The 27,368-nt window shown below is 36.8% G+C and overlaps 1 protein-coding gene across 11 annotated transcripts; it reads right to left on the minus strand.

Moving 5' to 3' along the window:
- SAB (HYPERSENSITIVE TO PI STARVATION 4) lies at positions 1-26,497 on the minus strand. Of its 11 annotated transcripts, none has more exons than XR_016123835.1 (24): positions 26,008-26,452; positions 25,312-25,423; positions 24,230-24,505; positions 22,343-22,608; positions 21,851-22,073; positions 19,441-19,611; positions 19,254-19,331; positions 18,124-18,375; positions 15,279-17,378; positions 11,159-13,094; positions 10,782-10,882; positions 9,160-9,516; positions 8,712-8,830; positions 7,500-7,749; positions 6,026-6,250; positions 4,866-5,005; positions 4,135-4,214; positions 2,801-2,902; positions 2,522-2,695; positions 1,865-2,179; positions 1,621-1,788; positions 845-1,217; positions 340-569; positions 1-239 (listed from the first exon to the last, which is right to left on the minus strand). XR_016123835.1 is itself a non-coding variant. In XM_089045194.1 (23 exons), the coding sequence occupies exons 1-23, from the start codon at positions 26,076-26,078 to the stop codon at positions 427-429; spliced, it is 8,013 nt and encodes a 2,670-aa protein (XP_088901320.1). In that variant the 5' UTR covers positions 26,079-26,497; the 3' UTR covers positions 1-426. The 11 variants fall into 11 exon arrangements, 6 of the variants coding, with proteins under 6 accessions (XP_088901320.1, XP_088901319.1, XP_088901322.1 ...); XR_016123833.1 differs by having other exon boundaries at positions 4,142-4,214; positions 26,008-26,442; XR_016123834.1 differs by having other exon boundaries at positions 1-569.
- Between the last annotated feature and the right edge of the window lie 871 nt (positions 26,498-27,368).

Below are 27,368 nucleotides of genomic sequence, written 5' to 3' on the forward strand. Positions count from 1 at the left end.
GAGAGAGAAATCATGCTTTGATTTTATTTTCCAGTATTTATATATATTTGAATCTATGTACAGATTTATGGAAATTCACCTAGCTCAAGTAAAAATTTAGGAGCCTCTATTCTTCAACTCAAACTAAAAACTATACAGACAGCCGGTTGAGGCAAAAGGAATTATATCCTAAGTCAAAGGAGTTTAAGGCGTAAGAGGCAGTAGCTCCAATCCACAGTGCTCTAAGTTAATCACTTCTCCTACACCAATGCAAATCAAAATCAATATCAAGGAACGCATGCTTCTTTGGAAGATTAATACAGCATCTGAACTCTTTCTTTCTTCAACATGAGTGATCACCTGAGTCAGAATTTATAATTATCTCAGTTCTGCTCCGCGCTCGACTGGGAATGAAATGGACCCCAACCTGTACTCTCAAAACTGCCTTCAAGGAATATCTTTGGAGGCCATAATGCTTCCCTCATTAAAATCCTCATAGGGTGAGGATCCACCACTGGAAGAATCACTCTCGAATGCAGTGGTCTCCCTCGGAGATGACGGAAGTGAATCTCTCTGTTGGGAGGACGAACCTTGTACAGACAAAAGAAAACAAGTTTCAGTCTCAATGTCAAAAAAATTCAACATACGTATCCAACAAATGTCAGAAAAAATGGAGGTTGGATGGGGAACTATAGGATCACCAAGTACCCCTTAATAGTCTCTAAATAAATGACATCCCTGAGAAAGAACATGACATGCTTTATGGCTTTTCTAGGTCCTTGAAGAAGAACCACACAAAAAAAAAGTCTAAAACAAATGTGATAAGGTGATTGATCATTTTTTAAAAGTGAACAAGTCCAAAAACCTTTTCTTGAACGGAACTTTTTTGTGTGGCGCCTGATAAGTCTCTTAGCTTTTGTTATAGTAAGCTGCCTAGCAAATGGAGAGAACTCTACATCGCTTTCACTCCAATCTCCTTGGAAATCATTCTCTGCTTCACCCCTCATGGTCCGCAGGACGAACGCCTTGGCCTTGCGTCGTTGAGTATTAAAAAGGCCTCTAATGGAAGTGACAAATCCATCACCTGCTCCATCACTAGGACGCTTGAGAAAGGTTATTGGATGCTGGTCAGGTTGTCCTGGCTGACCTTCATTGTCGCTGAAATTAAGGTCACTATCGGGAACACCAGATCCACTGGGTTCCCTCTGACTATTAGCCTTGTCTTTGAACTTCTTACCCTATAAAAATGGACAGAGAGAATTGAGAACCGGGGTTGAACAGGAAAAAGGTAAGTGACATAGCAATTCTTCCAACAGACAGATTCAAACAATAAAAAATCCTAAACTTACTCAACACAAATGTTATCTTAGTATAAGCAAGCTGCTTAACGAAGATCTGAATAAAAAACATGTTAGAGATCTATAACTGATAATGTTTAATTCCTCCATCATGTTTAAATCATTGAAGGTCAAGTTTTAATAGCAGAGATATTTCCAACTGTTAGGAAGAAATCAAACTAAATCATGGTGTTTGGGGGGCGGACAGAGAAAGGGGGGGTTTGGGGGAAGAGGTAAGGAACAATCAGAGTACATTTGCATGCATAATCAGTAAGGGTAAATATAGAAAGGTGTAAATGCAGACCTGCATTCCTGTCACAGACTTCAAGACTCCCCAAATGATATGTTTCTTAACCCGAGAAAAGAGTCTGCGCCAAGTACCAGTGAACTCAACACGGTGAAATGTATCCATTAGCAACTTAAGATCATTTACAACAAATCTCGATCCTTCATAAGTAACACATAGCTCAACCTGTAAAAATATTATATTAAGCTTTTGACTAGAAAAAGTAAATTGGTAGAATATGAGATGATGAAACCGAAATAACCTGGCTTATCTTGATATTGTGGAACTCCATCATCTTCCGAGGCCTGGATCTTTTCTCTTCCTGTGACTTTGCCACCTTCTTTTCTTCATGGGATGACCTGCCAGATTTGATAGCTTTGGGTTCTTTCAATTTATTCTTCGAGGACTCATCTGGTTCACCAGAACCAAGTGGCCCAGTAATGCTCTGTAAGACAAGTTCTGTAGCAACTGATTCTGCCACAGTCTCTTCCCATGATCTGTCAAAGGAAGATGTTCTTCTCAATTCTCGGGTTGGACTACTAACAATTGATGCTTTTAGGTTTTGCAATTTTGATTCCTGCAGAAAGGAATCAGGTCAAAGAAAAAGATCATGAAAAATGTAGTGTTTTCTCTGCGATCATGTCCAAGAAAATAAGATATAAATAAATAAATTCTCTATATCCATTCTAATATAAAATCAAAAGCTCACTTAAATGTAGCCATGCAATACAAAATAACCATCCAACTGATATAAAGATAATCTAGAAAACAACACAGCTACCCATCATGCAATCCATGCGTGAGGAAACGCTAGTAAGGATATGGTCGTGGATATCTTTCCTGAACATACAACTAACAAAAGCATCTAAAATATATTCCTCCAAGAAAGAAATGAAAGAAGAGTCCATGGGAATCTCACTTGCACAGAATCTGCATGAACAGAGGATTGACTGGTAGGAGGGGCAAAGGCACTTGATTTGGATGCGGCCTCAGACTCTTTAATTGTCTGACTGCTTGAAGCAGAAGTGTCCTGGATTAAAGAGCCTTTCTTCACGCGTTTTGCACCGGCAGTTGTTGAAACCTTCCAAACTTCCTGCATGTCACAATTGGACAAACCAATTGTTTTAGTATTGATGACAAATTCCTTATACCTTGACAGAAGCAGTCAATTTTCAAATCATTAACATTTCCAACGGACCTGCCGTCTCTGTGAATCTTGTTCTTCTTCTGGGAATAAATATCCCCACATCATTCTGTACATTGTCTCTGTTAAATGGATCTTGAGAGGGTAAATCTCTACCTACAGTTTTAAAAGAGAGCTTGTTTAGCAAACAATTATTACTTCACTGAGGCAATATCGACAAATTCAATTATGTAGCCTCTTTATTTTCAAACAAAAAGTTTATTTTAGACAAGCAAGATTCCCTTCCATCTTGTGCATACATGTTCATAAATTAGTATCACTGGTCAAATACAGATACATGGTAAGCTGTTGTAAGCTGTCTTCCTGCATATGAACATCAGTGTTACGAACCCTTGTCTTCTTCTATTAGTTATAGTGTAATTCTAATGAAAAATAGTAGCATAATTAAGTCGGGCTTTCAACGGGAAACGTTCTCAGAAAGCCTGCTTTCAAACAATTCGTCCTTTGCCCTCTCTTTAGTCTCCATAGAAACTCATTCCAGTCCTAGGGTTGGTAGTCACATGTGTAAGAAAAATGAAGACTCCAAGATTAATTTGGAGGACACCGCTGCAAAATAGCTATTTTTGTTGGAATCAGCTAGGTTATGACTAGAATTTTGGGTATTTGAACATGCCTGGTTGCCCATGTTTAAGCCCATAGAATCCCAGAATTTAAAGAAAATAAATTGCATTGCATGTTAAGTTTTGTTAATCCATTGTTTCCAAAAGCTTGAGTTGTCTTGTTAGGATATGGTCAACTATTGTTTTTATATTCTAATATTTCTCATACCAAGTTCCTGAACTCTTGGTTGTAATCTGCCAGGTTATGACAACAATTTAAATATTTGACTACCTGGCTGCCAATACATAAGCCTTTAGAGCCCCACAGTTGCTCATGATTACATATTACTTAAAAGAAAAGCAGAATTTCATGTTAAGTTGTTAGCCCACTCTACCCCCCCGTTTAGAAAAACTTCAATTATAATTCCTTTTTTAGAAGAGTTAAAATTTTATTGCAGAAGACAATGAAAGCAGAGGTGGTCAAGAAGGCCACAACAGACAAACAGAAAAACAACATAGTGTGCAAAGCAGACCTCTAAGACGCCTATGAACTAACTAAAAGGAGAAGTGTGAGATTTGAAAACTTGGCTTTTCGTGGGAGCATCTATGACAGCCACCATCCAGAGCAACTAAAAATAGGCAACAACAAAAATAGGGGAGTAGGGTGACCATTCTGGGAGGTGGCAACAGAAGCACTCATTATATTCTGTAGAGAAACTTTACGGAAAATGTAAAACTAAACAATTTAAAGAGAGAGAGAGAGAGAGAGAGAGAGAGTTAAAAAAAAACCTATAACCTGAAAAAGTTCAAGAGGAGAATTTCCATCCTTGGGAGCTCCCTGCTTTGCATCCACGCGAAGCATAACTTTCCTGTAGCCAAAACCGTACATCTTACAATTTTTGAATGATAAAAGGAAACATTTTAGAAAGTAGCTAATTACTCATAGTTATATTCGTCTCCCACTAAAACTGTGATGAGTGAAAGCACAGGAAAAATATTCAACTAGAAAAGAAAAAACATTAATGTTGGTTGTATAGATCGACTTACAAATGATAATCAAGCAAATTCATTCAACTGAACCAAACGAAAAGACAATTGAAGGCATGGAGACAAGAAAAAAAATTCTACAGTGAGAACCAAAGAGAGTGCCTCTATGGCATGATGACCTGCTAAAACATATATATATATATATATAGGGAGCTGTCATTGGCACTCCAAAAAAGTTATCCTACACTCCTTTGTAAAAACATAAGGGAGGAGTGCCAATAACGGTTTCCTATTACATATAAATATGATTATTACTAGAGTATTTTTGCATGATCTGATCTGAGTAACAGCTTTCAAAACATTTTATTCAACTGTAGCACAGGTGAAAGGAGCAACACAATAATGCTATATGGTGGTTCACACTACACAAAGAAAAGCTAGAGAATGTTATTCTGGGGAAGGAATAACTGTGATAAAAGCACAGTTATTTAACATAGGATCTAAATATGGAACAAACAAAAAAAGGTGCATACTTTCCCCATTCAGGAGGAGGATTCCATGCTGATAAAAGCATATCTGACTTGGCATTTGCCAGGCAGTTTCTGACAACAAAATTTTTTGTTGTAAACTGAGCAACGCCAACATCCTTGTAATCCCGGTCAAAGTCATAAATCTATAAGGAGAAAAATGAAAATCTTATCAGCCTTATTCTTGAGAAATGAATGCTATCAAAACTACAATCAAAATATACATAGGATGCATTTATGAAAGTTAACTAAAGTCAACAAGCAACAGGAGTATCAGACCCAGCCAAGACTGGAGCATGCTTGTCAAACACCATGTAACGTCATAGGTAGATTTTCATATACTTTCTTTATGAGAAACAATATTATATCAAATAACTTAGACTCGCAATACGTAACTTAGTGAACCAGAGGTCCACCAACAAAATGATACAACCCTCAAAAGAAAATCCAAAATAAATCTCTTAACATTGTAATCAAACTCAAAATTATCCTAAAGGAGCTCCCTAGCATGGATATTGTCCCCAACTTAACTACCTAGGTCAAATACCTTTGGTGGGATTACACTCAACAGACCCATTCAGATGTGTGGTCAAAAGCCATTGGTACTATTAGTAGATTATTGTGGTACTTCTCCAATGTGGGATTATGCCCATCCACATCCACGGCTTGTATCAAGCCCCACAACCCAACAATCTCCACCTCAGCGAGCCCCAAGCCAAGATGTGGGATTATGCTCGTCCACATCTATGACTTGTGCCGAGCCACACAACCCCAACAAACATATTACAATTCCATAGAATTCTTGCCTTCCTTCTGCCACCAAAACACATACTTTTTCACAAATAATGTTTCATGGTCAATGGAATAACCCAATTAAACCCTGCCTCCCAGACTAACCGCAACCACAGCCTCAAATCATATGGATGATGTAAGGACAAGTTCGTTCAAAATTCCACTCTTATTGCACAAGCATAACTATTCAAATGGCCATTAAAAAATTTGAGAAAAAAAAACCCTGAGATATGAAGCTATAATATTGGTCATACAAAGCTTTTAAAGCGCAAATTTTAGGAGTAAAGTAGTCACCAGTCAGTCACCACTCAATCTTTCACTAAAAGGCAAAAGTATATTTCATTTCTTATGATCTTAAGATGCTCAGTGCTCACCATGTCATTGATCTCAGCCTCCGCAAACGATTTACCATCAACAAGCATGCTCCAAACCACTTTGTTAATTTGCAAAGAAATGCGCATAGCATATGATGGACTTTTGTTCTTCTCCTTTTCCATCAGCCGTAGCTGTGCAGCCTTATGTAGAGCCATTCTTAAAGATGCATATGATGCTTTCCTTGATTTTTTTGAATTAACAAGCTCTCTTTTTAGTCCTTGCACCTGGAAGGAGAAAACGATATTGTCCATAATCTGATTAAGTACTGAGGGACCAAAGACTAGAATAGCCATACAAGTACAAACAATATACACAGAGAGAGAGAGAGAGGGAGAGAGACATCGAGAAAGCTTCTTTGTGAAAGAACAAAGTCTAGTGTCTGAAACTACACTACTTATATCCACTCGAAGTGAAAAATTTGAGTAGGAACCTTGTACTTGGTGTTTATTAGTATGGAATCGTGGAAGTTCATCGTTAGACTACCATCAAGTGCAGGAAAGTAGATTCACAAGTATGTTAAATGGGATCAATATTGTAAATTTCCATTTCATGCTACAAAATGAAACGACATAAAGGGGAACCAGTGCAGAAAGAGCCACTCCAATCTTCAGTGAAATTTTCAAGTAGACTGTCAGACTATGCACATGAAACTCAATTTCAAGATGGAATAGTAAACACAATGTTAAAAAGCGTGGTCTGTTAGGAGAATAGTAAACACAATGTTTGCAAACTTGTGAACAACACAAAACTGAACATCAAAGAAGGAAAAATGTGTAAAGGTAAGGATCCCTGCAAAGGCAGGGCCATTAACCGCATGCAGAAGAAGATATGGGATTAAAAATAAAGGATATCCCACTTGCTCATAACGAGTAAGTTGAATAACTCCAAAAAAAATAAAAAGGGAATTCAAATGACTATTGGGTAGTTATAAATAGAAAATACATTTCAGTAGAACTGTACTGTAGAAGTGCTTTTCTTATTTTTCAAAAGGAGAACACTATTCCATGCCAAGTATTTATCAGAAAGTATAAAAGTTAGATTTTTCATTTACTTTAGAAGTTTAACAGTTAAATGTAATTTAGGTAGGCCTGACATGGCTACACAGGCAAGAAAAATTAACTTAGAGAACTCTTAACATATTATGAACCTTGGCATTACTACCAAAATTTAAATAATAAAATTGCTACCTGATTAGCAACCCAATCAGCAAATAAGAGAGAGAGAGAGAGAGAGAGAGAGAGAGAGAGAGAGAGAGAGCAACACTACAATCCTACCATAACACATACTATAATGAGTCCAGAACTAGCTCTATAGTTTCATTCATCACTTTATTGTTATAGTTATTTTGCCTATCTACACATAAAACAAATACGACTAGAGAAAAAAATAATAATGATAAAACCCACAAAAATGTAATACTTTCATCGACTATCACAAAATTTCAACAGGTTCTGTAAAACGTTTGTTTCTCACCAGAGTGGATCTTGTACAATTTATCATCCACAAGTCCCCTTCCTTATCTGGATATAGGTCTCCAGTGGTATCACACCGAAGAGACAATTTCCGTATATCACCAAGAATCAATTTCTGCTCCCGCTCTTTCTGCTCAAGGTCCACTTTTGCAAGCTCTACCTCTTCAACACCATCGGGAACCACCTCATCTGCCTCCTCCTCCACATCTTCATCATCTTCAGCAGGAAGTGACAGACTACTTTTTCGAGGCCTGAATTGCACGTATAGTAAATCAATTTGAATAGTTCCATGACAGATGCATCACAGACAACCTTTCCACTGGCAGTTTCACATTTAATTTGAGAATTTTATACGACAAGCAGTCATTGCATCAGACAATCAATATACCAATTTTGCAAAGTAAACGATACTTATCAATATTCAGGCAAAAACATAAACCCTTATCAATATCAATTAGACCAAATGCCCCAAAACTTTAAGCTGTTAAGAAACTAGATAATATTCTCTTTCAAAAAAACCAACATCTTCAATACTCCATTTTTGTTTACTAACACCTGAATGACAAGCATCTAAGCATTTAGGGAAATTATTTTTGGTTTGATTTATCTAGATTGGGGGGAATTCATGATATAATATTAATGTTTGTAAGTCATTAGTTAGACCCATAGATGGATATATATATTTTTTCTGTTTTTTCCCTTCAAAAACAAAACAGCACTTTCTAATTGCTAACAACAATCAAATTACAGAAAAGTGAAAGAGAAGCCCACTGCAAAGAAAACAGTGAGAACCAAAGCAAAAGCACAATAGTTCTTTGGAATTCTGTTTTTGTTCTGGTGTTTTCCCCTAGGATTGAGGTGTTGGTGCAGTTTGCATATTTACTTTTCTTTTAGAAGTGGATTCCTTGTGTTCACTTTTGTTGTACTGTTTATTTTTTACTAAAGTTTGATGTTTCTTATAAATAAATAAAAAGTACAATAACTCCCTAACTTATACTTCTCAAAATGAAATGAAGAAATCTTATGCAATTTTCTAGAATTATTGTCCATCTTTCTTTTTGTATTTTTCTATTACATTTACTGTTTCTTAATCAAAATAAAATGAAGAGATCTTATGCCAATATGCCACAAGATACAGATACAAATTCCAAATATGATGAAATTCCAAAAGAAGATAAATCAAATTAAGAAGAAATAGGATGCAAATCCTCACTTGGGAAGCCGTGCAAAGAGAAGATTTGTCAACACATCCAGCATAACCTGAAACTGGCGAGAGGTCATTGTTGCCGTAATATTATGGGAATTGAAAGTCAGCTCTTTCAAGGGCTTCACCTGCAAGAGAAAGATTCAAAGGCAAGCCAAATTCTTAATGCAGAATAAATGTGAACATTCACATATTAGGCTAGGATAATAGCCTCAATATTTAAAGAAAGATCACATGCATATTTTTTAGAAACAGACTATAATTGCCACTAGGCAAAAAACCACAAAGACCAACAGAACGGTTGAGAAAGCCAGAAACACGCATATGGATGTTTAAACTGTAGGCACACACCTGGATGAATATGTATTTAAGCATATATCAACATACGCAATATGCGGGTAGAATTTAACACTGGAATCTATACAAACTATCCAGTAATTATAAAGGGCCAAATCACCTTTAACTCTGGAGTTCCACCTTTGTGCCTTGTGTACCGGAAGTACATATCACAGGGCATAAATACTCTCTCAAGTAATGCACCAGTACGTTTTACTTTTGGAGAGCTTCTACGAATTTTTGGAAGCCACTGCAATCCAGCCCCTGGATCAACATCAGTTGGTGCAACATGAGCTTGAACATGCTCCAACATTACAGAAAACTCCATGCGTTTCCATGTCATTTCAGGTTCACATTCAGGAATATTTACTTTCCCAGTACCAAGTGCTTGCTCAATCACCTCATAGCCAACATGAAGGACAGAATGAAATGACCGGGCCAAAACCCGGCCACTAACAGCAGCAAGCAGAAATCTTCCCTGTTTAGCAAAAAGAACAGTTACCCTCAGATGTCACAACATTTTTTTTATTTCTATTTTCTCTTCTTTTTTTTTTTGCAAAGTTAAAAAAATTGAAGAGTGCATAATGCATAAACACATGTCTCATATGGCTTGGACGTCCCAAATTTGTACATAAGTTTTGCCAATGAAGTTTATAAACAAAATTTTCTAATTTGTAATGGCATTCTGAGAACAACAAAATATTAGCAATATCTTTCTCTTTTGAAACTATTTTTTTATTATTTTTGATGGATACCAAGTCTGATTTAAACTTTTTTTTTTATATAAATAAAGACAGTAATTAAGAACAATCAAATAAGTGATGAAAATTCAGTGGTAAATATAGAGCATCACTATGCACCTAAAAGAAAAAGAACCAGACAGAAAAACATTAACTTCCCATCAAAACTACTTCCAAAAACACAAGCAATATAAAATGAAGAACAAAAACCATTTACAGAAGGCACTGGAAAAACTACTTTAAAAATGCAAGGCTATACAATATTAAAGGCTGATGACTAAGCAGCATGCCCTCCTACAAGCCATTACTGTGTTGTACAGATTATAATTATTGGTCACGTATCGAACAAAAGATTATGATTTGTTGTCTTTTGAGTTCAGTTTCCCTTTTGTTGTTTGATCGAGGATAATTTTCCTTTTGATTATCAAGACAAACGTTTCTATTAAACAAAAAACAAAAAAACAAAAGATTATGATTTAAGCATATTACGTATAAGTAAAAGAAAGATTATGTGCCTTACAAGATACAACAAAAACTGAACAAAAGTAAGAATATGAATGCAAATGTAACGAGATGGACAAAGTCCACTTAAGTATAGAACAGAGCATAACGATATCTGATAACTGCAAAGAGTTTCTTCAAGGATATGGCTCTAAGTATCAGGGTGGATTTCAAGAACAATTAGATATAGAACAATGTGCTCAACCCAATTTAGTTGGGTAGAAATCTACATTGAGTGAGGAAAATTTACGGACCAGAATTTCAAGTGCCCTAGCCATGAAATTTGGACATCCCTACATTGCATGATTCACATTATCTAAGACTTCAACGGTTGTTGTAGAATTGGTCAAGTCAAAAACACACCAGTGTATCCGCAAAGTATTTGATTCCATCATATAATAGACTACCAGTCCCAACCAAACAATTATGGATAACATGCATCCATCACTAAGAAATCTCAAAGGAATATTAGGTCATACTGCCAAGTTTCTAAACAACTTACATTGGCATCTTCTGAATGAAGATTAAATTGAGGCTCAATAACATTCACCATGAAATGCCGAGTCCCATCCTCCTCAGAATCACTTGTGTCTCTATTCTTTGCTGCAATCATAGGAAACAAATGCCTCTTAGCAGAACTCAATATTATGCAATAACATCAGCAAACAATATTTCTTTAACGTTGATGACATTCCTCACTACATAGCTAACAATAATTCTTTTTTCGACTTCTTTTTATTTTAAAGTCTTGTTTACTATAAAAACCACAGCATACCCAGATCAAAATTAGGCTTCTAAAACACCACTTAGTTTAATTAACACAATTTCATATTGGATGTAAAAACTGCAGAGAAATTTCATGAGGTGCTCAAAAATTACCAACTGTAACAGATGATGATGAGTTCCCAGATGCAACAGATGACGAGTTCCCAACTGCAGCAGATGATGAGTTCTCAGCGGCAGATGATGAGTTCTCCAATTTAACTGGATGTGATGGAGATAAAAGTGAACCAGAGGTCTCTGCATGCTCGACAGTAGAAGAAGTAACCCCATGGCTGGTAGTAGGGGGCTTAGAGCTACCATCTTGTTGCCTTTCACCTCCACTATGTGCCTGGTGCTCCTCATGTAATTTCCTTTGTGCATACTGCCTAGAAGGAGAAGGTTTTGGTGGCTGAAATGCTTTGGATAAACCACCAACAAAGGACCAAACAGCATCTCTATTCTCAATAGTCCACAAAAGCTTGAGACCATAAACAAATATACGCTGACAATTGTCAGCTATTACCACATTGTATCCATCATCATCACTATGATCAGATCGTGTATGCTCATCACTCTCACTCCCGTTTTCAAACTCAGACCTCACATATGTCATCTCTAGATCTCTTCTTCCAGCCTCTTGCCAGGCTAATAACCTAGATGGGTCAGCTTTTGGGGCCTGCCTTCTGATTGTGAAATAATCAGATGACAATAGAAATCCATCATCACGATGCTTCTCTGTGCAGCTACTCGCATTGTTACTTTTTTCATTGGGAACTCTATCCGCAGATGCAGATTGTGAATTTTTTATTGTCATTTGAACTACCTTTGCAACACTAGTGCTTTCTTCTTTATTTAAAAATGCCTTAGGCATATGAAGGTCGAAACACTGGTAAACAAGATCAAGGGGGTCACGCTTGCATTCAAAAGTATACTTTTGCTTACCACGACTATAACACATTTCACATTTCAGCTTTGTCATCTTGAATGTCAGTCCTTTAGCTGGATCATCATCATCTAGCGGCATGTGCTTTATACAAGTAGGTGCAGCATCAATCCGGAGCATAAATTCAGTCATCACTCTGTCCAACGACAAGTTACCAGATCTAGGAATTCTTGGAACTCCAAAACGAGGCCAGCGAGCAAAGGACCGCAATTTGTGAGGAGGGAGATAATTCATGTTCCAAAATTTTATCAACCATGCTAGATCATGAGCGCCAACATTCACTGTCGGTGAAAGAATGGGAACATTGTCATCTTTATGAGGAGGACCATAAACAGTTCCATCTACATCAGTACTACCTGCCTCAGTAGAATAGAGGCCTTGTTTCTCACGTGAGGGAGAGGGTCTAAGAGAAAAAGTCCAGCGAAGGGACAGAGAGGTTGATCTGAATGGATCAAAAACCTTTTCACGAGCTCTTCCTTCAACAGGAAAAGCAAATAAATAATGATTCATGGGATTGCCAGATTCACATTCCCAACCTATCGTAACTTCAACTGTAAAGGCTGGAGCTTCTAGCAATGCACCGGATATACCTTTAGGAAGTTTTAAACCACGACTATTTGCCAAACTCTCTAAACTGCTTAAGAAAATCTTAAAATCATTTGCAGAAACATAAACACGGCCATCTGACTGCTGAATCTCCATAGAACCAGTTATTACTTGAAGTTTGTCAAGCTTTTCATAAGGATCAGTAGTCGCAAGAATATTAAATATTGTTTCAGAAAATAATAAGTTGATGTTCCCATGAATATAATTCCTCATATCATCCCACCATGGTAAGTTCTTTTCCTTTTTGGGGGGAATGGGTGGTGGATTGGGGTTCCTAACACATAGATTAGCCCTGCGAAGAGCCACAGTAAAAGCATAACTCACATCAGCAAAAGCGGGTTCATATCCCACTCCAAAGGACACTTCTGCTTTCTGAAAATGTACGGACAAATCTGTAAATGTTTTCATGGGTGGAGTTGTGCCACTAGCAGAACGAAGCAAGTTCACCTTTCTCCATCTCCCAATATAAACTTCTTTGTGTATTTGAGGTTGAAAACTTGTTGCCTGATCCAAGGAAATAATTTGGAATTATACAGCATACATGCATAAGCTTCCATGTCATGACATGAAAGAACCATATGAAGATGTAATTGTTGAATCATGATATACAAACAAAGGAAGTTGGATACACTGTCAACTAACATTATCCATGGTCAAATCACAGAAGACTCAAGAATGGTTTCCTTTTAGAATCTATGAATCATAATATTGAAAACAAGTGACAGATATTCAGCTCCTCTTGATGGATAATGCTGCTATCAAGGCCCAAGATTATTTATGATTAGATTTTGCTCTTTTTAGGCCTTGGCCTTCATTATTAAAAAAAAATAGAAATTCAAAATTGTTAAATTTCAAAGAGACGAGCCAACGGCCCACTACTAGCAACACCGATATTATCCCCAACTTAACCACCTACAAAGCCCAGTAGATGTGGGGTTTTATCACAAAAGGCCTGGTTTATATTAGTAGTAGAACCACTTATTATATATTATAATTTATTTAGTCAAGTTTCCGATGTGAAACTTTATATTCTTGAACACGCCCCCTCATGTGGAACCACCACATAATGGGCCACACGTGGAGTTCAGTCCAGACCGGAATCTATCATTCAAGCCCAACATGTGAGCAACACGTATCGGGTAAGGAGTAAGGGTAAACATTCAAGCCAACATGTGCACACCATATATTGGGTAACGGTAAAAATTTAAGCCAAACATGTGAACACCACATATTAGGTAAGGGCAAGGGTAAAGGCCAAGTAATTCTGGCCTAGTCAATCAACCAACTCTGATACCATATTAAATTTCAGAGAGACGGTCTAATGGCCCACTACTAGCAACACTAATATTGTCCCTACAAAGTCCAACAGGTGAAAGGCCTCAGTTATATTAGTAGTGGAACCACTCATTATATATTGTAATTTATTTAGTCAAGTTTCCGATGTGGGACTTTATATTCTTCATCAAAAATTAAAATAATCAAACTAATTAAAAATAATAAAAATGAAAGAATAAAAAGGTGAAAGATGCAAACAATGCAGACAAGCAGTCCACAAAAGATAACAGCCGCAGCCTACGTGAGCAAAACAAAATAGCTGCACTACATGAATAAACAACACCTACTTTTAACCGAATCATTAAGAAATATCACGACATCCCTATTGATGCATTTAGATCCATGATCTATGTTGATATCCTACTTCTGAAATAATATTTGCATTCACACTAATACACAAGTTCCAAAACAGTAAAAACATGGCATACTTGTAAAGCAATACCAGCTCATAGTGCATGCTTTCAAGTGTGCAAAAACATTTCCACTGAAATTCGTATAGGAAAAAAAGGATTTCCAAACTGGATTAAAAAATAAAATAGTGTACACATACCAGCCAATACTTATTAAGAAAAACCAAGAAAATCATTTTTTTGTCAACATCTATCACAAATCAAGCAGCAATATGCAACTAAAAGAGCAGGCTGAACCTGGTCTTCTAAAACCCGTGGGCCACGATGTTTTGTATGTCTGTGTGCATGCACATAGCCACAGATGCAAGTAATTATGTCATCAAATATCCAAAAGGAGACACATTACGATTATTTTAACTAATTTGAAAAGCAATCTTTCTAGAACCTAAACGATATAACTTATGTCATAATTCATAAGGTTGTCTATTCCACATTGATATTTTAGGCAATATTTTAATTGAACAAAATACACTGGGGAAAACTTTACTGACTGCTTCGAGATAACTACTTGAAAGGTGAGATATAGGCACATAAGCTAGGAATTAAAACTTTGTGTCTAATAATCACTAATTGGCAATCACAACTGATGAATTGATATTCGAACCAGAATAACCTATTTGTGTGTCATTGTGTGGGTGTGTAGGTGTGATATATTTTAGCCCAAAGGATTGAACCTCCCAGCATATTAATAGAGCGGGAGAGCTGGAGAATTTGTTTAATCCTCGAGCTATTTTATCAACCTATCTAACCAAAGTTCAAGTTTTGCAGCACAGACGTTCATCAGATCAAAAAATTCCATCTATTCAAGCAGCATTTTAAGATTTTCTTTCTTTTATATATTTTATTTTTCCCCTAAACATGGCACCTGAAAAGTAAACTTACATACGCTAAACATAAAAACTTAGAAGAATGGCAGTAAAGGGAATGCCACGTTGCAACATACCTGTTGTGCTAGCACAAGATGGCCTTCACATTTAACGGAAGTACCACACAAAAGAGGAGATGCATAGTCACGTAGCTGCACGACAACAGAGCCTGCATGCACGAGAAGATTACTCCCATACAGTCGAGAAAATGGTATATCATTGTCACGACAAACAGGATCCAGCGTCTTTATAACCTCTATCATCCCATCATCTCCACCATCAATCCTTGTCAAGCTTACATCCAAATCTCTTGCTGTTATGGAAAGAAGAGAATTTCTGGAAGTACTTGGCTTAAAACCAGCCTGAAACCCTTCCCTACAGGCACCTGAACCTTCTGATGGTGCTAGATTCTGGCATGCCTTGTAATATGATCTGAATGATTGTTTATAGATTTCTCCTTGCATCTTGCTAACTGCGGAAGGATCTTGGACGTCAATCTCAACTCCATTAAGGAAAGTCTTTCTTTCTTGAGTAGAATCAATTGTTTCAGTGGTTTTAGGAAACTGATTGACTTTGGAAACAAATTCATCAAGAAATTTCAACCTAACAGCTAACTCAGATGCCTCATTCTTCATCAGCTGATAGTGTTCATCCAGCCAGCCTTGCAGTGGTTCTTCTTCAATATCAGCAGTTATCTTTCGTATGCAGAACTTTAGACAGCCAAACTTTATTGAACTAGGCTTCTTAGGTTTTGAGGTATCCTTCTTCACGGGAAAGATAACACTAGTTCTAGCAGCAATTACAAGCTTCAAAGCACGCAACATTTCTTCAACAGAATCATCAATAGCGCGCAATTGTAACCTGTATGGCAAGCAAATATGAACATCAAGGCCTTGAATTACCCAATCCCATGTTGTAGATATAGGTACTTTTGCATCAGATGGACATGAGGCACTAGGAATACGTGAAATTTGCATCCGGCTACTCTTGAATACTCTGGACCCATTGAAACAAAGCATAAGCCCTTCAAGAAGTACTCCTATACGGGCATTCTCAGAAAAAATTGATTGTACCTGAACCATTGCATCAACCCCATCCCCAACCTCGGCATAAATAGACAACATTTCCACATCGACAGCAAAAATAGATTCCTTTTTCTTGTGCTTTTCTAAATTTACTGGTTCTGCAAAGGCTTCTTTCTTCTGTTCAGAACCTCTCATGACATCTTCCATATGTTCATTACCATGTCCCTGAAGCTTCTGATTATGTACAAGTAACTTCAATTGTAGCCCAAGTTCAACTAGTGATAATTGTACATCAGGCTCCCACCTAACGGTAATATCAGTAGCACTGAAAAGAGAGCAGACAGCAACCTCCTTAAGACCACCAGAACGCCGTACAAATTTAGCATTCTGCATGTCAAACAATGCCACTTTCGTTTCCGGCTTATGTTCCTCCAAGTGGTCCTGATAGACGGATCTCGCTCTTTCAAGTTCAATCTGCGTGGACTGTTTCTCCTTGTTCACACACAAACTTAAATGGAAGATGTCCAGAGAAATGGAGTACCTCAAGTTCTTGCGCTTATCAGATATTGTGGACATTACATCTGCAACCCGGGTTGTTCCATCATCTGAGGTACTTATTACAACTCGACCACCCTGTGATCCATAATTTACACGCTTGGGATCTGCAACAACAGTATTTTCTAAACCCGCCTCACCACAATATTTCACAGAACACCTTTCAAGATTTAATTTCAACAGCCGAGTCCCCTTCCCTGATGACTTGGACGAACGCCCCCGGCTTTGTGATGTTCTTCTTTCAGAAGAAGACATATTTTTCAAAAGTGCTTGAAAGGACATGGCAGTTGATATAAGCGACTCAACACGCTTGAATGTGAAAAAGACACCCATACCAGTCACATCAACAGATAAAACCAATTTACTTTTAGGACCATCTTCTTCAGATGATTCCATGTCCTTTTTGCCCCAATCTAGACTAACCTTTGCAACATTAATTAAAGAACCTGAATTCGATTCTACACCAAAAAGGCTCTCTTTCAAGCATTCTTGGTATTCATCTGCCATGTGCAAATTTAGTTCACCAAGTTCCATATGTACAGTAGTTCCTGTATTTGAAATGTTATTTGCAAATACATGCGATGATTGAGAGCAACCCTGCACCAGAAAATCAAGCATTATGACATACATTCATAATTTTATTTTTGAACTAAGAAAAATATTAACAGGAGAAAGAATACACTATGGATGGCATATAAAGAAGCTGTAACAGTAAGAGCTAGAGGTATACAATGACTACTTCACAGGACAGCGAAAGAGAGTAAAATCAACCAAAACCAACGTCTATCACCTACATATATATGCAAATGTTTTACATTCTGATATACGACTAAACATAGATCCCATAACAAGTGTGTTTGGACGCAAGTAGTGCTAGTATGGAATATGGATGACCAACTGAGAAATTTTGTAAACCCCACTTTTACTTATTTCAAAAAAAAAAAAATTTGAAACAAAAACTACTGTGGATTTTCTAAATGATGAATGGATAATTTGATATCCCTTGACTTATGAGCTCCCTCATGTACATAAAGTGGTACTGAGCAAGGACAAGAAGGGTTGCAAAACACTACAACCCCAATTCACTCACTACACCCCCCATCTCATACAGCTATTAAGTACTAGCACGTGATATTCTCTTTACAAGGTTGCTTACATGCACAGCAAACTTTCCCTGAGGTTTTTTTTAACTATTTTTGCATAATTGATAAAAATATATACACATGAAAAAACTAAAATAAAAAATTAAAAAACAATAAATAAATAAATAAATAAAAAAGTATCAGTTGTTCAGTGTAACCTAAAACATATGATGGTGCTAAAAGAAAATCATGTCACTTACATGATACAAAGGCAAACCACTGATACTATAAAGCACAATAGTCATCTCAGGAGCTGAAACAGTACACGTCCACATGATGGCTTTAGTATCAGTTGGTGGTGGCTTGTCAAGAGTTGAAGTTTCCTCCCGAAGCACCATTCTTTTCTTTTTTGAAAAATGGAGGCGCAACCACGGCTTTAATCTACTCATTATAACATTGCATTGAGTGCCTCCCAGCTTTACATCAATTTCAGCTCTAATAGGCGAGGTTGGCTGCAAAGTAAAATGTCCAAAGTCAATAAAATGATCCACCGTGTCATAAATGCAGTGCCTATTCGATATCTTCCCACTTTATCTGCATTTCAAAATGCATAATATGGCCACTATATATGTTACATGCATAAATTTTACATAGCCATGAGCCACCATTGCAGTAAAACACCAGATTTATTAGGAGGCAAGAACCTAGATATTTAAGAGTCAGATGTGTATGAAGGAACCCTCATCTATCATACCAAGAGCTGTGTCAACTTGTTAACTTTAAATCTTATCCCTAGCAAGCATAGTAACCCACTTCTTCATGTTGTGGTGATTCATCTGGCAACATTTCAACCAAAAGGTATCAAGATGGCTTCCATGTGCTGGTCAAATCAGGAAATATTGGTCAAAACCCTAATTCACTCTTTGGTTCACATGCTCTTGATCTGGTTTTCATAATGTTTTCTCAATCTTTATAGTATGGAAATTTTCAGATTTGAATGAACTCTAGCAGTGGATCATGAGTCTTATTGTGTTCATAGTTGCTTTTAGGAACAGTGTTTTCTGGTCTTTAAAGGTTACTTCCTCAATTTCTTTCCTTATCTCCATCATCTTAATGCCATGCAAAAAATTGGATTGAACTTATCAAAGGACTATTAATGCATATAAACAGCCGCAATCCATCTGTGACAAACCACAATCAAATAATCTTAGTATAGTGCTAAAATCAATGATACACCAATAAATCCAGTATCAAGCTAACTGTTAATGTTTATATGTTTAATTTGACAATATATACCCACAACGTATAATATGACTCTAAAAAATATGCAGAGGGAAGAATATCAACTTTTAAGAGACAATGTTGCACAATTTTAATTGACAATACTTACCTGTATTGGAATGTAAAATAATGAGGCAACATCTACTTTCAGTATCTCCAAAACAGAAGTGCCAGCTTCTCTAAGCAGCTGAAATATAATTTAGAAAATCATCATTAAAAAGAGGCCAAGATGATGACAAACTTTATAACATAAAACACGAAAAGCACTTTAACAACATCAATAGTTGCATCCATACATGAATCTCACTGAAATCCAATTGAACATCAAGGCGTGTAGTTTCCCCCACATCTTCACTTGATTGTGATTTGATGCTTTTTAATTGGATGCCCATGATGTTATTCTCAACAGATAGATCATATTCCCGATGTACAAATCTCACGTCCAATTTTGGTAAACTGAAGGAAACCTATTAAAGAAATATAATATTATCTTCCATAAGAAACACAAATTTCAATATAAAAAAAACTTACACAAGTGGATGAACGAGATGTTGTGTGACAAAAGCACATAAACAAGAAAAAGGAAAGATGCTCTATTACATGTCAATCTAGACGATTAATGGGGTTGACATGGAAATCAATTGCTAACATCATAACATTCAGTGCATTCACTCTAGGTAAGAGGTACATGGTAGGAGAAGCAAGAGAAAACGTTGTATAAAGAAGTAACATGAAAAGAAATGGCACCATTAGAATCCAATGTCAAGGAAATACCGCAGCGATAATACAAACAAAAATTGAATCAATTTTTAAAAAGATAAATAGGCTTCTCATCCAGTGTCCTGCTTTCAGTCCCAAGTGGGAAAGATTCTTGTGTTCAGGTTTGACCAGATTTTTTAAATAAGCTACACATAAAATGTTCATGACTCCTCTGCCATTTATGATTCTTCTGCACGGGAAAGGAAATACTCAAGAAACTGTAGAAAAATATGACATGATGCATTCACTATGAGACACCAATTTAGCCTTGTTCCTGAGTCTCGATAATGTATACTAGATTACTATTCTCACATCACCATTTGGGCTTTCCTCTGAGTGCTAAGGACTAAAGAGCAACATGGGAATTGGCTAGGTGTTAGTCCAAATTGGAAAGAAAAGGAAAGAAACATATACATGAAACAAAATCACCAAAAATTCAATAGAGCATATTTTAAGTTCTAACCACCTATCTTGTCCACAGAGTTCAATATAATTTTACACTAGTTCAGCCTGGTTAATTTGAGGCCAATGCACTCTAAAATATAATAAATGGAATAAGATATTCAAAAGCATGTTCAATTAAAACAGAACAATAACACCATATTAAATCAACTGAAGCAACCAAGACAGTTACCATTTTTGTAAGTGATAAAAATGACACAAGATATATACATACAGAAATTCAGATCTATCTTCTTTTCATACCCAGAAATCCCCCAAACCCACTTGGCAAACTAGGAATCGAAATTCGGGACCCTGCCAAAATCTACAATCTTTCAGAGGCAGGAAACCCTAGAAAATAGCCCCGATAGGTGCCTTGAGGAATCGAATCCCGGACCAAGTGGGAGGCAAACCATAGCCCTGACCACTCAACTAAAGCCTCATTGCTAAAGCAATCCAAATCTATCAATCATTACTAATTTAAACACTAAATCAAATGAATTTGAATTCACATCTCAAGAAGCTTAATTCAATCCAACTCAAGGTTTTGGAACTGGCTTTTGGCATCAGCGTCCTCCGAATTCACAAATTGTTCTTTCTACCTTCCAAAATTGGACTGGTAAGCTGTTATCTCTTCAGGATGTTGTGTTACACTTAGCTGTACTTTGGTTTGCTTCTTCGTAGAGAGTTCTTGGGCTATACTTTGGAGCTTACTCTCCTAGCCTTGTTTGAGTGTGTTATGTTATATCAGACTACTTGTTCACATTATCTGTACTAGTTCTTTACCTATCTACAGATATAATTTGATTCCTATCATCAAAAAGAGAAAGAAACAGAAAACATAATTTGGTTTAGTGTAGTCTATAACTTAATTTTCTGAGGCCATCAAAACCAGACCAAAAGAATGAAATTCAAGAAAGGTTATCAGGTTCCATCTTGAAATTTACAGAATTCCACCTGCTTACATTACTATGATACCGTGCTACATGACTCTAGTTTCCTCACATCCAATAACAGACAGAAGTATACATACTTATTGCAGAAAATTGTACACATATCTGATTCTTGTACAAATGCTCATATAAGATAGTCCCACACCTAATTCTTATAAAATGTGATAATAAAGCTTGATGTCAAATAATGTCTTTCTTGCTTCTAGTGCAATTAGGTTGCATCCTTTGTGTCTTTGCAATTTCATATTTTTATAGGAAAGTTTTTATTAACAAAATAGAAAGAAAAAGAATTTACAAGATGGACAAGGTGGCCATGAAAACCAACCCTACAATCATAAGTTGCCAAAAAATTAAATTACCTTCACTAAAAGGAATGTCCCAAAAAAACTTTAACAAAGAGGCCCACAGAAAAGCTAAACATCTAATTTTGTTTCGGTAGAATCTTAACAAAAAGTGTTTGGCATGGTAAGAATAAAGAAAAAAACAAAAAAAACAAAGGGAAGGGGGTAAAGAGAAAGGGAGATCATGTTGACAGCCATCTTAATTCACAAACCTTTTCTGGACATAAAGAGGTGTATTTTGAGAGTGTAGCAATCATTTGTTGTTTTTTGTGTGGCTTTTTTGAAGCAACAGAATCAATAGTCGACCCTATAGCAGTATCAGGTTGAGAAGAAGTGTGTGATGAAGTTTTGCTTTTCGAAAGCAGCTCCTCATTAAGGTTCACAGCAATCTCTCCACAGGCAACGTCCACATTCTTGATAATTACACCAACTTCCCTACGTCCAAATCAAGCAAATAAAAAATATTAGCTAATTAACCATCCTTGTCATTGGCAAATTTACAACAAGAATTTTAATGATAAAAAATGTAGTCAATCCCATTATGGGAGGATCCGAGAAGAGACAGCACAATGTAACATAAGACTGAAAGTCTTGATGATCAACAAATTATATTAGGGTGACATTTGAAAACAATAAACTACGCTTTGGCTGTAAGGCGTAGGTTTGCATATGTGGAAAGAAATATATTTCTCTAAAGAGAATACCTATCATGACCAAATTCACAAGAGAGGGCGAAATCTTCACAGATAAAAAGAGCAGACGATCTGTCCATCATGGAAGATGATGACTGGCTTGCAGAAAGGGATCCTCCAGTGCAAAAATTGGATAACTGGTCACAACTAACCCGTGGTTCACTCCTCTGAACAACAATAGGTGATATCTGTAGCTTAACAATAAGATTTTGCTTGGATTGGCCGTCTTTAGATATGTCCACTTTCAGTTCCTTAACCTCAACAGATGCTTTGGGCATCTGTAACATTTCAAGAGACAAGTACAATGACCAAAATCAAGCCATAGCACAAAAAGATACAACTGAAAAATGAAATAAAAAGCCTACCAGTTAACGAATAAATGAAGTATAGAGTTTTGAACTTAATTCTTTTCAATCCTAAAATTTATACACACTGTATAACCATTATTTCTTGTTGATGGCACATTGCAGATAATGGTTGTTCAATTTCTTAGAATTATAATTTTGGGCCAAGTACATGAAACCTCCAAAACTATAGGATCGATTTCAAGTTGGTACACAATCTTTAGAGGTTGGACAAACTAGTAGAAAAACTTAAATAATACCTACATATTGACCCTTCCATCAACCAATCTCAAACCAAGTCTGTTGAATTCTTATGTCGCAAAAGGTCTCATTTTTTATGATTATCTGGACTCCAAATGTGTGCCATGTGCATCCACAAATGCCACGTGAAACACAAAACAACAAAAATGTAGTAACCTTTCAAAAATTAAATAATGAAAATGAAATTAAAGAATAACATTCTTTTAAAACAAAAATTAACAATATGAAAGAAACAAAACCTCCCTTTGTTGAACACTCTCTCTTTCCACAACCACCACCACCTCCTTTCTCTCTCTATCTCCACCTCGATCACTCCCTTTTTGTCTTTTCCTCTCTCAAAAAGACCCTCACACCAAAATCTTCAACCAAGACAGAAAACTCTCTCTGCCCAAAACAAGACATCCATCCACCATCTCCTCCCTTTTTCATAGCTATGGTGAACCAAAACCAAATATGCTTCTTCCTCTCTTCCAAGCGCGAAAGACCAGAAATATGAGGGAGGCGACTTAGTCCAAAATAACACATGCTGCACATTATGTTTAGATCTTTCAGCAACAAAGAGGACAATAAATATTTGAAAAAGATCCACTGCCACTGTAGTTCTCAGACGTAAGTCATTGGGGGTCCTCTAATGACAACGCCAACACCATGGAATTCAATAAGGTCTGCTATACAAAACCCAAGTGTCTGCCAGAAAATTGTTTACACTCAACCACAGAACCGAACGCTACTGTCGTTCTCATATGCTGGCTAATAAACCTCAACTGAAGACACCACTGGCTCCTGGAAGAGCCGATAATTAAACCCCATGCAAAGGGCAATAAGGAGTATGTGAATGGCTAAAGGCTTGACCATTGACGTTTCAGAGTAGTTGTTCTAGAACTCGAAGGGTGTGCCCAGGAGGAGGTACAACACGCCATTTTGGTCAAAAACACGAAACGCTGTCGCAGGAGATGACACTGACATAGGAGATGGTGCAGGTGGTGAGGAAAAGAGAGTGAGGGACTGGTTGACAGAACGGTGACTATGTAGATTTTCTTTAAGTTTGTATTCTTTCTCCAACCTCTAAAGATCTTGTACCAACTTGAAATCGACCCTATAGTTTAAGGGGTTTTACGTAGTTGACCCTATATTTTTTTATTTTAAAAAAGATGGTGTTGCCTATTCTTTCCATCTATTTCAATTACTTAACCTTAAACCGAATTTATGCTTCAAATGGTGGCTATAAATATTCTTCAAAAAAAATTCTCATGGAAAAACTTCTATGCACTAAGAAAGTTCAAATTCTTTATACCTTCAAAACCAAATCTGTGATGGAAACCGACAAATATCTTGCAATATTAGCCACAACCATCATCCACTTTCCTCGGCCTGACTTACGGGGTCTTCGAGATGGATCCCTTCGAGATTTAGCCGTTGGTGTACTTCTATTTGAAGGCCTCATTACAACTTCTAAGTCACATATTAACACTTGCAGCTTAGGGTCTTTAGAAATAAAACCAAATAGCTTGACCAAGGACTGACGTAAGCTGAGTTTAATTTCACCGACAGAAACAGATTCAACAGCACCCTGCAAAATTATCAAAGTTGTAAAAAGACGAATATCATCATTGTATAGACACTAATCTTCTGACAGAACAAAATTTATACCCATTAACAATCATAGACAGAAGATGCCAAACAGTATCTGGGGGCACCAGGGAGAGTAAGAGCAACAGAGCATTCTAGAGAGATTTATCACAAAAACTCAATTAACCACAAGCACATACACATGCTTTTCAAACAACATCTTAGCTCTGTTTCAAAACCTCAAAACCACTGGGGGGAAAAAGATAATAAAGCACCTTCCCATTTGGACCAAAGCCTCAATAAGCAAATGCATTTAAAATAAGTATGGAATGAAGCACCCAAGGGACTAGAATCCTCATTGAAAGTCAAAGTAGGATAATTTTTTTTTTTTTTTTAATGCAAACTTTTGTATTAGTAATCAAGAGGATAAGTTATCCTCAATCAATACCATATTGAATTAATTAAAGTGAAGCAGTCCACTTAAATCATTATAAGATACCATTTAGCATGCCAATTATTGAGTTCTATCTCATGAGAAACATGAATAGTAATTTAGTAGCATGAATTAGGCACATTATGTCACAAAATTACTAACACTAGATTTAACATGATAATTTGCATTTAGTATATGACATTACTAATTACACCATACAAGCATTCTCTTATTGGTAATTCTAGTGATGCTCCACTAGTGTGGGCCTCACAATACTTTTCTGAGCTCAACTTGAAATAAGGAACAAGGAAAACCTCTTTACTTCAAAGTCATAATAACAAAAGAAACCCAGCCACTGAAGCAAAAGAGAAAACCTTTTTAAACTCCACCACGAGATCCCTTATACATTTCCACCCTCCAAACCGAAATCTGATAGATGCTCCCACTACACGGCTCAAAATCCAAGCCAGCAACCTTGAAGCAAAACTGCAAAACAGCTTAGTAGAGAAACTTGGAAACCAAAACCAATCTAAATAATTTCAGCCCCCACAGGGATAATAATGAAAAAGTTTAAGAGGATAATAACAATTTGAACCCAGAAAATAACTCATTTAAATAACTGATGCTATTGACGGTTTTAAATTTCAAGCTAGTTAGGGTGGTGCCCGTATTGTTCAAACTAATAGACCTACACATACAAGGACACGCATTGTCTTCATTGGTTTCCAGGACTGCTAAAATTGTTCCGAATTTGCAATTTCCCCTATATCAAGCACTCGAGGATGATGGTTTTAATTTTCAAAATTAACAAAACACCCAATTATTCAACAAAATCTGACCACAGACCACACTTAGTCTTACAAATGGGAAGCACAATCTCATTTCAAATACCACAGCCATTGCCATTAGCATCAAAAACTGAATTGCACCCAACAAAGTTCATTACCAAAAGAGAGAACTGATGAAGCCACGTTTGACGCATTCACATACATGCATTCACAATTTCACATAAACACACACACACACACACACAGACACATATATATATATGATAGGAAAGAGGGACGTACATGAAGAAGAGCCACAATGTGATGCAAATGACCAAGAAAAAGAAGAGGAAATTGACGGGCGAAGCTGCCATTGCTGTCTGCCGAGAATGTGACTTGCAGTGATGAGATTTTAGGGACTTGCAGAGAATCGAAAAATGGAAAGCATTCTGTGCTCATAATTTGTTCATGTCATAAAACCCTAGGAAATTAAAAGGAAGACAGAGACTGTGAGCCAAGCAGACTGAGTCTTCTTCCTAACCGTAGCGATCGGAGGGCTTGCAATTCTTATATCAAAGAGAGAGACAGAGAGAGAAGAGCAGAAGAAGCAGATCCGATCCGTGAGGTAAAGCGAGAGAGAGAGAGAGAGAGAGAGAGAGAGAGAGAGTAGCGTGGCGTGGGACGGGTGGGGATCCGGTGCGGCGACTGTACGGACAAGTGCGCGCGTGTTTGCGTTTGTTGAGGGTAAATGGGAAACGTGTCCTTTGGAGGTTGGGAGGGATCAAATTAGTCAACGCTGCGTTTGGCGCATCACAGTTGGAAAACTTTGTAAGTGGCGGTTGAATTACCCGCGACGAATGCTTTGAAACGGAAAACTAAAAACTTAAATTAAAAACAAAATTGTAATAAATAAAATATAAACCAAAATATCAAGGGTGGGATTATGCTGAAAATATTGGCTTTTTTTAGCTTACTTGGCTATTGATTGATTGATCTTTTGTGTGTGTGTAAGAAAGAGAGATCCAATTTCATTGAGCTTGTCATGTTTCATCGAATTAAATTTAAAAGTATATCAATAAAGATACACATTACATTACCACTTTCATAATAAACATTGATATATAATTTGGCAAAAAGTCATTTTTATCCTTCTAATTTGCCGGTTTACCACTTTTGTTTATGTAGTTTCAATTTTGTCAAATTTAACCTTGTAGTTTTCAATTCAAAGAAATTAAAGAACGCATTTCAATTTCTGTCAAATCTCTTCCAATTCGGTTAAGTATTGACTATACTGCACTCATGTGGAAGGGTATTTTGGCCTACTCGAGCCAAATTCTTTCCAATTCACCGAAATTTACCAATAATAAAACTCTTTTAAGAGCACCAATGATTTATAATGTAGGATCAATAGTCATTTCTTATAAATCAGTACGGAGGAGGGATTCGAGACAGAAGTTACCAACATAGTTGGGCATGGCAGATGGACTTTTGTTGGTGGGCTGAAAATATAAGTTATGGTCTTATACCTAGAAATATTAGTTGAGGTTTGCCCAGCCCAATACCTCATTTTGATTCACCCACTCCACGACGGCGGCTCATATTAACTCTGGTCCACCCTCAGTGCAGTGTTGACGGAGGAGACTTACGTCGGTGAAAATCATGTG

The sequence above is a fragment of the Prunus mume genome, linkage group LG2 (genome assembly GCF_029339155.1).
Source record: "Prunus mume cultivar Tortuosa linkage group LG2, ASM2933915v1, whole genome shotgun sequence".
Lineage (NCBI taxonomy): Eukaryota > Viridiplantae > Streptophyta > Magnoliopsida > Rosales > Rosaceae > Prunus > Prunus mume.